This window comes from Mya arenaria, chromosome 9 (assembly GCF_026914265.1).
Source record: "Mya arenaria isolate MELC-2E11 chromosome 9, ASM2691426v1".
Lineage (NCBI taxonomy): Eukaryota > Metazoa > Mollusca > Bivalvia > Myida > Myidae > Mya > Mya arenaria.
In genome coordinates, this window is record NC_069130.1 from 40,712,193 (window position 1) to 40,723,833 (window position 11,641).

Here is an 11,641-nt window from a genome sequence, read left to right on the forward strand (position 1 = left end):
AGTTTGTGAGTAAGATGTCAGCATGAGCAATGTTATGCTAGTCTGTGAGTAAGATGTCAGCATGAGCAACGTTATACTAGTTTGTGAGTAAGATGTCAGCATGAGCAATGTTATGCTAGTTTGTGAGTAAGATGTCAGCATGAGCAACGTTATACTAGTTTGTGAGTAAGACATCAACATGAGCAACGTTACGCTTCTTTGTGAGTAAGATATCAACATGAGCAACGTTATACTAGTTTGTGAGAAATATGTCAACATGAGCAGCGTTACACTAGTTCGTGAGTAAGATATCAACATGAGCAACGCTATACTTGTTTGTGAGTAATATATCAACATGATCAAAGTTATACTAGTTTGTGAGAAAGATATCAACATGAGCACCCTTATGCTAGTTTGTGTGTGAGTAAGATATCAACATGAGCAACGTTACGCTAGTTCGTGAGTAAGATATCAACATGAGCAACATTATGCTTGTTCATGAGTACGATATCAACATGAGCAACGTTACGCTAGTTTGTGAGTAAGATATCAACATGAGCAACGTTACGCTAGTTCGTGAGTAAGATATCAACATGAGCAACGTTATGCTAGTTTGTGAGTAAGATATCAACATGAGCAACGTTACGCTAGTTTGTGAGTAAGATATCAACATGAGCAACGTTATGCTAGTTCGTGAGTAAGATATCAACATGAGCAATGCTATACTTGTTTGTGAGTAATATATCAACATGATTAAAGTTATACTAGTTTGTGAGAAAGATATCAACATGAGCACCCTTATGCTAGTTTGTGTGTGAGTAAGATATCAACATGAGCAACGTTACGCTAGTTCGTGAGTAAGATATCAACATGAGCAACATTATGCTTGTTCATGAGTACGATATCAACATGAGCAACGTTACGCTAGTTTGTGAGTAAGATATCAACATGAGCAACGTTATGCTAGTTCGTGAGTAAGATATCAACATGAGCAATGCTATACTTGTTTGTGAGTAATATATCAACATGATTAAAGTTATACTAGTTTGTGAGAAAGATATCAACATGAGCACCCTTATGCTAGTTTGTGTGTGAGTAAGATATCAACATGAGCAACGTTACGCTAGTTCGTGAGTAAGATATCAACATGAGCAACATTATGCTTGTTCATGAGTACGATATCAACATGAGCAACGTTATGCTAGTTTGTGAGTAAGATATCAACATGAGCAACGTTATGCTTGTTTGTGAGTAAGATATCAACACGATCAAAGTTATGCTTGTTTGTGAGTAAGATATCAACATGAGCAACCTTACGCTAGTTTGTGAGTAAGATATCAACATGAGCAACGTTATGCTAGTTTGTGAGTAAGATATCAACATGAGCAACGTTATACTAGTTTGTGAGTAAGATATCAACATGAGCAACGTTATGCTTGTTTGTGAGTAAGATATCAACATGAGCAACGTTAAACTAGTTTGTGAGTAAGATGTCAGCATGAGCAACCTTATGCTAGTTTGTGAGTAAGATATCAACACGATCAAAGTTATGCTAGTTTGTGAGTAAGATATCAACATGAGCAACGTTATGCTAGTTTGTGAGTAAGATATCAACATGAGCAACGTTATACTAGTTTGTGAGTAAGATGTCAGCATGAGCAACGTTATACTAGTTTGTGAGTAAGATATCAACATGAACAACGTTATACTAGTTTGTGAGTAAGATATCAACATGAGCAACGTTATGCTAGTTTGTGAGTAAGATATCAACATGAGCAACGTTATACTAGTTTGTGAGTAAGATATCAACATGAGCAAAGTTATGTTTGTTTGTGAGTAAGATGTCGACATGAGTAACATTATGCTAGCTTGTGAGTAAGATATCAACATGAGCAAAATGATGCTACTTTGTGAGCAAGATATTAACACGAGCAACGTTATGCTAGGTTGAGCTAAGTGAACAAAGAAACCTTATTAATGATTTAACATTAAAGTCATGACCAAAGCATGCGGAACCAGTCTAAGGCAAATGAGCACATGCTCGATTCTGACAAACAGCAGCGAACCAGATTTTGTTTTTGTTTTCCCCGAAACTTCACCCCAAGATAAACTGTTCTTGATAACGACGGCTTGACCAATCGTCGATTAGGCACGAAGGTCAAAGAGTGTAACGCACCTGTTTATGATGCTCCCAAAACAAAGACTTGGTCAGCCAGATTGCTCATTAAGACTTGGATGCGCGATGATGAATGTTGTTTTTGTGCTTTGTGCTCTTGTAGCGCTGTCAGTCGGAATTTTGTTTGGTAAGACTTTAAACTATCCCTTTATATTAATTGTTATAGTATATTTGTAACTATGTTCATCTCCGATCACCAGAGTAGGATCTGGGACCGCAGTGGCCAATATTCTGGCAAGCAACGGCATTTTGATGATGTAGGACGCGAACAGGCGTGTTCTTTAGCTACGGATCTTTAAAAAGATTTGAATCAATCTGCACATATGTAGTTTATGTGGGTGGGGGTCGCCGGATGCGCCCCGGGCCCGCTAGTGGATTGGAAAACTATCAATTATTGGCTTATACTTATTCCTTGCCCTGATTTACGAGTTTGAAGTGATGTGTTTTTCACCATAAAAAGTTTGTCCGTTTTTGGCATTCAATTTCTTCGATCGCCAAAGAGCAAAGCGGCAATATTTTGTCATTTCTCAATTTCTGCAATTTAAATAAAGATAAGATATGTATCATTTCCAACCTCAACTATTGTTTTGTGCATAATTTACATAGTTTCTTTGAATGCAAAACACATTTGGTCTTTGTCATAAGTAATCGTATTTTGTAACTGCCAAAGTTGTATTTGTATGCAATTGAATCTTAGTATCCAATAAAATGGTTGAATTAATGAAGAAAATGCTTATTGTAAAAATGCACGTGCTATAAGAATATATATATTTCCAGTATTTAAAAGGGTCCTTTTACCGTCTTGTTATTCTAGTAAATATATTCAATTACATCTTTAAACTTTATTAACTTTTAACTTATGATTTATGTATCAGCCCATTTTAATTTTGATTACGAATACATTTTTCTTTGCAGATAAGCCTGGAGAATGTCCGGATGTGACGTCACAGGGTCGTGTCGTTCCACTAGTTCCCGGATGCAAATCAGATTTTAATTGTCTTGAAACGGATAAATGCTGCATGGGAATGTGCCTGGTTCCCGGTATGAATCTTTATTATTATAAAGGAGAATACTGTTTGATTGAGAGTTATTTATTTATTTTTGAATCAAGTTAACCACTTTTTTTTATAAAATGCACTCCTGAATTTAGTTTAAAAGACTGTATTGGCTATTGCATTGAAATATGTTTTGTAAACTAGGATTTCCATTACATGATTTGAAACTTGTTTATAACATACGCTCTACTCTGGTTAAAACACATTATTATACTGCTTAAATGTCAATCTCTACGAAGCAGTTAATTGAAAAAATATTGTTAAAACGTTTCTCAAAGGATGAACGAGGGTAGATCCAGAAGTACGTGGACTTTTATAATTATTTAATTATTATTGCACATAGAACATTCACATACAATACGTATATCATTTCTGATATACTTACTGAAAATTTCAGAGCAACACATACATATTTCGCTGTATTTTATTCCATAAACGACATGCGGTTGACCCGATCGGAGCATTCCAATGACGTCAATGATTTCTTGCTCATAAAGCTTCACAATATTTCGAAGTATATTCATGAACTTTAATTGCCAATCCACGTAGATCTGATCACCCCTCATAAAGTTAAAATGTTCTCAGACTCATGATTTCAAGTGCATGTATGTTATAACATTATTTTCTGGTACACTAAATCCTAGAACTTCAGGAACGACCCTTGAATTAATTGCCATCATGTCGTTTTATTTCAGAATGTGATATGGTGGACGACCAAGTGATTCAGTGCGAGTTGGAACCATGCGAAAATGCAACATGCTTTATCAAGAATGCTGTTTGCTAGTAAGTTGTCTTTTATGATATATTGTAAACACTTATATTCACCAAGGCGGCTTGCTTATTGGAAATTAAATGTTATTATTGACAATAAATGTGTTGTGACCATGTTCAGGGTCATTGTTCATAATTCTATCCACAAATATTTGTGGATGGAAATATAACCAATGAATTCGAGAATTCATATTGTCTAATGACATTTTTTTAAATATATACATCTTCTTTTATAGTTACATGTCTCAGTCGAACCCCGTCGGCTCGAACTCTCAGGGACCGTCGATAATACCTCGAGGGTCGGAAAAAGCGAAAATGCTTACCTTCATTATAAATTATATAAATCGTTACTTTACATCTGGTTCGAGCAAGGGAGAATTCGAGCCAAGCGAGTTCGAGCCATCGAGGTTCGATTGTATTTGGCTACAATAAATGTTGTTTCTTTTACCGAATAACTGTCCATACTTTGGTAGTGAGGAGCTTTTTATTCTGGACTTATAAATGACTTTTACCTGTACTGGTTCATTCAACACCATATTAAATTAAGATGGTGTAAAGTTTTGGGGGTAATTGAATTAAGAAATCGTTGATTTACATTACATTCAGAGGTCAGTATGAAAAGTAATCTGTCATGGTTTATTGCAATTGACAATTCAGCCATTTTCATTCGCATGAGACTGACAATCTTGTTCTCCCACTTCAGATAAGTAGATCCAATAATTTAACCATGCTAGAAATTCTTATCTTGCCCACGGGCGAAGATAAAATGCCCGTATGGAACTCCTTTTTAATTGTCGCCACATTATAATTACCTCCCTTGTTGAAGACAGTCGTCTGTAGCATCATAGAAACCTTGTCTTGTGGCGATATTTAGAATGCTAATTTACTATTTCTCGCTTCAAATGTCACCATAAAAAGTTTTCACGCATATTTTAAGAAATAATGCTTCACTTTCCTCCGAACTATTTAAAGACCGATTTGACTAGTAACATAACCTGAATCACTGCGAGCATATCCATGACAACCACGAATTATCAAATATCCATACGCATTTATTTTCACTACGCACAAAAGGGTTCCAGCAAAAATTACATTTTTACACAATTTTGTTTAACTGAGGTGGGAGAAAAAGCATCTACCATAGCCGCTCGTGTTAAATAGGTTTATCCCGACCCTCGCGCAGGGTGTTTTTGCGGAAACTCGGTAAACCTCGTTTCCGCAAAACACCCTACGCGAGGGTCGGCCATGGAAGATACTTACATATGTATATTCTTTTAACTGTAAATTTTCCCAATTTCGCGAAACAAGTTTTCCCAAAATGTTTAGGGTCTTTTTCCGTAAAATGCGCAGAAAAAAGCCATGGAAAGTAAACATAAAAATGGCATTATTCGGTATGCAGTCTTAAAATCGTCTAAAAGGATTCAGGTAGAAAATGAAGCAATATTTGTAACTAACGGAGGGAGGGGGCTGCGGCCTCACCCTTCTACCCCTTAAAATGTTTTTGCAGAGCATATTAACATTGATAACATAAATGTGATATTTATAATGAAATATAAAAAAAAACTGTAAGTATGTTCATTTTCTGGTTTAGTTCAGATCCGTGTAACTTCACCTGTGAGCCAGTCTGGTTGACCCCAACGGAAGACGTCACTGTCGAGTGTTTCCTTGGTGACGATGATGATGACGTCAGCGAATCATCTGAGAGTGATGATGATAACGTCAGCGAATCACATGAGAGCGATGATGATGACGTCAGCGATTCATCTGAGGACGGTGATGAAGACTCCGACTCCGACAGTGAGGAATATGAGGTATATTACGCCCAGATTGATGTTGATGACAGCTCAGATGAAGAAGAGACTGTTGATAATGATGAAAAAGAAGTGAACGACACACAAGTTGACGTCAACACACGCAATGATAGTGACGACACCGATAGTGAAGAAAATTATAAGAAAGCAGAAACAGGCGAAGAAAACTTTGACGATAGTGGCGATGATGACGAGGAAAATGACATGAGGTAAGTTCAATGTGATTCCGTTATTCACGTTTTTACCATTCTCCTACACCAGAGTGATGATGCTATGCGTACCACAGCTTTATCATTATCAAACCTCTAATGAATGGGAATGGTTGTTACAAGTAAATACTAAGTATAATAGCATGTTCTGCATAGAAATGTGTTTGCTTCGCCAATATGTATGCATAAGTAAACAACGTAATAACTAAAACCCCACTAACTTATATTGCCTTTTACAAAATGTTAATAAAGATTATATGTAAATATAGATCAACTTTGTCTGTTAAACAGTGTTTGACCAAGTATTGTCTGATGCAATTCCTCAAAACAGAACCAAAACCTGTGTTGTATAAAGTCAAACCCTATTACAATGACTAAGTTAATTAGATCAAATAAACGTCTTGTTCAGTTGAAGATTTTTAAAGAAAATTTTACTCGATTTATAGGCCATACAGTAAATGGGAACGTAAGAAATGGCACAAGCAGCAAAAGAAGGAGCGAAAGGACAAGAAGAACGCTGGAAAGGAGGAGAAACAGAAAGTCAAGCAGGAACTAAAATATCAGAAAAATACGATGAAGGTTCAACGGAAGGCAGAAAAGTTTGCAGAAAAACTGGACAAGTGGCTGGCAACAGGAAGAGAGGATAAATTGATTAAATGGAGAACCAAGTTGGAGAAAAAGGCTGAAAAGAAGTATGAAAAGGCGAAAGGCAAGCAGAACAAAGATAGAGGTAATCCAAAACACAAAGTCAACGAATTATGGGAAAAGAGGGAAGAAAGGATTGCTAGACTTCTATCAATGTCACAAGAGGAACGGAATGCGTATTGGGGAGATCATTTTGGGCACGAGAACGGATTCTGGTCGAGAATGGATCAACCGGAAGTTCCCGAAAATCTAGAGAGCCAAGAAACGGACGACCGAAATTACAGTAAAGACAGAAATGGTTATTGGAAGAACAAATTCGATAGAAAGAAAGACAAGAAAGAAAAGAAAAGGAACAAAGTTCAAAGGCGCTGGAAAGGCAGAAAATGGCAATAGCTGTGATTTGCATAGAAACAATGGATATATTTATGTTTTATTTGTAGCATGAATTGGAGACAAAAAACTATCAATGGCGAACTTAACAAGCACATAGAAAACGAAAACAAACGGCTGAATGGTAAATTGAAATTCTTAAACAAAAGAATACAAATGTAAGTGTGACAATAAAAGATTCGCCTACGTTCACGTGGTTCTCTGTCATTATGTAGACTTGAATTCAGGTGTTCTGTTCTTGATATGCATGTATTACCAACGAAGAAGGAAAACAGTAAACAATAATAAATATATCCAAAAATAGTTCGACAATATTTCATGCTTTTACGCTGGTTACCCATTTTTTTTTAAATATATCGATGCCAGTTTTAATCAGAGCATTATTAGTTCCAAATCTGTACCAATCAGAACCAAATTCAATTATTTGTTATTTCGTAAGATTTTACAGAAACTGTGTTTAGGGCAAATTCAGCTTTTAAATTCCGCTCGTATATAAAGGTTGCATTCATTTTTTTTTATCAAATCGGAACAGCTCGAAAACAAAGTTGGATGTATATGGATGCTTTTTTACAATGTCAAAAATCTTTACATTGAACTAACGCTGAGAGTAGATCGCGTAGTGATTCAATTTAGCAGTTAAGCTTTATGACTTTACTCTTAGGAATCTGAATTATTTATGCAATGATATACTTTACTGGAAATCAGTTTGAACGTCGTTAAACGAATTACACTACAACCCATTAATATCATTATTAATTTACGAAGAACTTTTGCTAATGCCCCGTCATACATGTTACTTTCTATGGAAAATGTCCGAGGTGTTCCGATTAACTTGTGTATAAGTTTACAAAGAGTTGTCGTAACATTCATTCTGGAACATTCGGAGCTCCTCGGCCATTTGTTTTCGAAAACAACGTCAGCTCCTCGGCCATTTTTATCGAAACAACGTCGGATGTATATGGACGGTTTACATACTCAGAAATCGGTACGTTTAAGTCCAATGCAAGTAGATCACGTAGTAATTTAATTTAGCAGTTAAACTTAATGAGACTTAACTATTGCAAATCTTAGTTATGTTTGCAATAAAACACTTTACTGGCACTAAATTTAAACTTAGATCAATAAATACAAGCTAAAACGCTACATTTAATTAAGGAAAAAAAAACGAACTACTTTTACTGATGTGCCGGCATACATCCGAGGTTGTTTACGTTAAAAATAGCCGAGGAGTTCCGAATGATTCTTAAATGGTCGAGTTTAAACAGACGAAAGAAAGCAAACAAAAGAAAATATCGTGACGAAATAGAACACATACCATGTTTAATGTTTTAATTACTCCAAGGGTAACAATAAAAAACACCACAGTTTCAATGGAATATAGTTTGTATATTAATAAACTGTACATTCTCAATCATCTCATTGCTTGCTTTAGGAACGAACTTGATATATTAACTGATACTGGGAACAGAAATCTTAACATTTTTGTAGCATCCACTATAAACCACCAAAACATTGAACTCTTTCAAAGGAGATATTGTCACAATTTATACAAAAATAAATATATACATGTATTGAGCTTGGCTTGATCTTGTTATAAGTAGACCCAAGGTGTTTTAAGAAAATGGAGCCTGAATTATATTCAGTATATATATTTAGCAACCAATCATAAGTGTGTGTTGGGAAATTTATTAATTTAAAACAACTTTATAATCGTCATTAACATGATGCGTAGCAGGCCCAAATTTCCTAAAACATATCGAACCCCTATAACAGGATGAAGTCAAGCCAAATTTTTATTTATTTTTGTATAAATTTTGAAAAATTATCCTTTGTAATAATTTTGAGATTTAAAGGGAAATAGTTTTAAGATTATAATGACTTCTAATTTGTTTTGAAAAATCCTGTTCAAGCAACTAAATTCGGCTAAATGAAATAAGATATATGAGACATTACGGCACGCGTGTCAAGTATAAGGAAGGAATGAAATTCAGGGCCGGCCGCGATGCAAACGTCGATTGAAGGACCAAAATTTAAAAAAAAAAAGTATATTTAGTTTTTAATTTCAATTTTTAGCAAGCATAATTCATATATCCGTTGCAAGATGTAAAACTGTAATACGGAGTTGAGCAATTTTTACGAAAGAAGATTTTATCAGACTTTCTTATTTGACAAGATATCATCAAGAACTCTCAAGACATTGTGAAACAAAAACAAAGTAATTATGTCGACAGACCGTTTTCCGAAATAATGCGAATGATTTTTTATCTAAAATCTGATAAAATATTCTTTTGTAAAATGTGTTTAACTTACTGCACCAAGAATGTATGTTTCACTCCCCAAAAAGATCGTTCCTCAAAACTAAATAAAACACGAACTTTTGAAACGTTTTAGTTTTTAACCTTCCCCGCCCACTTTTGCATTGTGATCGACCCTTAATTTAGTGATTTTGCCCAAACATCCTCTGTTTACAATTTATATACTTTGTGTTGAAAGTTTCTTTGCAATTTATCTCCGATTCCGATTGACGCAGTTCATTTATCATCCCGATTTCTTGGCGTCTTTGAAAAGTACACGATTAACAGCACATATATTTTAGGACTCTATATACTCTTTATATTTGGCCCGGATTTCTTTATGCTATCAAAGAGAGCACGAATAGCAGCATTATCTTTCATGAATCCAAACACATGAGTTCAAATGATTATGGCCTGGCTTTCTGTCGGCAAACCTAATGCTTTTTTCCGTGGATAAGTACCGTGCGAAAATTGACTGGTAAAATTTTTGTTTTCATACAAAATAATGAAGAATGGACACTTTTCTTCCAATGAAACGCATGTTACAAGCTTATACTCTTCATTTAAGAAGATTATCTATGACGTCATACAGGGGTTTTGTTACTAAATATAGAACTTAGAAAACACAACGCGTAATTTCATTGGCTTTGTTTCCGATGCAATCACAATCGGCACCAATGAAACTGTCTCATTTACTATTATTCACGATTACAACAAAAACCATCCGAACGAAATGTCCTAAGGTACATGAAGCAGAGCGTAAAGTTGTACCGGAAATATTCGACGATTGCTTCTTCGGGCTATTGAACACTACACGATTTACTGCCATCCTCAGCAGGAGAATCTCCTCGCATATCATCAAAGTCGTTCGCCTCGTTTCCACCAGTTTTTGAATTGTTGTCGTAACTCTTGTTTTTAGATTTTTGTTTCTTCACCACTCCCTTATTCCGAAGTTTCTTTATCAATACGTTGTGGTCTTCAATCTTCTTGTACTGAATGAAACACAATTAAAATCATAAACAAATAAGATCATTTATGAGATGACAGTAAAGTTGGAAGGTAGTTGGTAGTTATAGCGCAGTCTACGCCTCTCACAGAGCACCGCCTTCAGTCTTATAACAGAGTTTGAATGAGAGTTTAGTTTCTGAATACACTTCGACAAACATTTTAACAAAACAGCCGCCTGATGTAGCACTTTCAAAACTTTATTTTGGAAACAGGTTTGTCGAAGTGTCTATGGAACCTAATCACCTGATCCAACTCCGGTAATGAAACGAAGGCGGGGCTATTGAAGCGGTATAGACTGCCCTTTATTTTATTAACTAAATTATTTTTTAATTTAAAAAAGAAATAAAAATAAAACTTATCTTGGTCACCAGTGACCTTGTACTTTATGTAGGCGACCTATGCCCCTCCCACCTGGTATTTTATGTAGGCGACCTATGCCCCACCACCTGTTACTTTATGTAGACGACCTATGCCCCTCCCATCTGGTACTTTATGTAGGCGACCTATGCCCCACCCACCTGTTACTTTATTTAGGCGACCTACGCCCCACCCACCTGGTACTTTATGTAGGCGACCTACGCCTCACCGACCTGCTACTTTATGTAGGCGACCTACGCCCCACCCACCTGGTATTTTATGTAGGCGGCCTATGGCCCACCCACCTGGTACTTTATGTAGGCGACCTATGCCCCACCCACCTGGTACTTTATGTAGGCGACCTACGCCTCACCGACCTGCTACTTTATGTAGGCGACCTACGCCCAAGCCACCTGGTACTTTACCCACCTGGTACTTTATGTAGGCGACCTACACCCCACCCACCTGTTACTTTATGTAGGCGAACTACGCCCCACCCACCTGGTACTTTATGTAGGCGACCTACGCCTCACCGACCTGCTACTTTATGTAGGCGACCTACGCCCCACCCACCTGGTACTTTACCCACCTGGTACTTTATGTAGGCGACCTACGCCCCACCCACCTGCTACTTTATGTAGGCGACCTACGCCTCACCCACCTGCTACTTTATGTAGGCGACCTACGCCCCACCCACCTGGTACTTTACCCACCTGGTACTTTATGTAGGCGACCTACGCCCCACCCACCTGCTACTTTATGTAGGCGACCTACGCCTCACCCACCTGGTACTTTATGTAGGCGACAACTCCAGTCAGCTCGTTTCTCTTTGCCAGCTCCAGCAGGCTGACCTCCTCTTTCTCGATACGGTACTAAACATAGAATATATATATAAACGTATTAAGGTATATGACATACACATAAGACAATTAGCCGACGTTTTAAA

The 11,641-nt window shown here is 36.7% G+C and overlaps 1 protein-coding gene across 1 annotated transcript; it reads left to right on the top strand.

The window, feature by feature from the left end:
* Positions 1–2,224: 2,224 nt before the first annotated feature.
* Positions 2,225–7,297, top strand: LOC128246006 (uncharacterized). The gene is made up of 5 exons (XM_052964216.1): positions 2,225–2,282; positions 3,071–3,196; positions 3,906–3,993; positions 5,573–6,001; positions 6,448–7,297. The coding sequence occupies exons 1-5, from the start codon at positions 2,225–2,227 to the stop codon at positions 7,037–7,039; spliced, it is 1,293 nt and encodes a 430-aa protein (XP_052820176.1). The 3' UTR covers positions 7,040–7,297.
* The last annotated feature ends 4,344 nt before the right edge of the window (positions 7,298–11,641 follow it).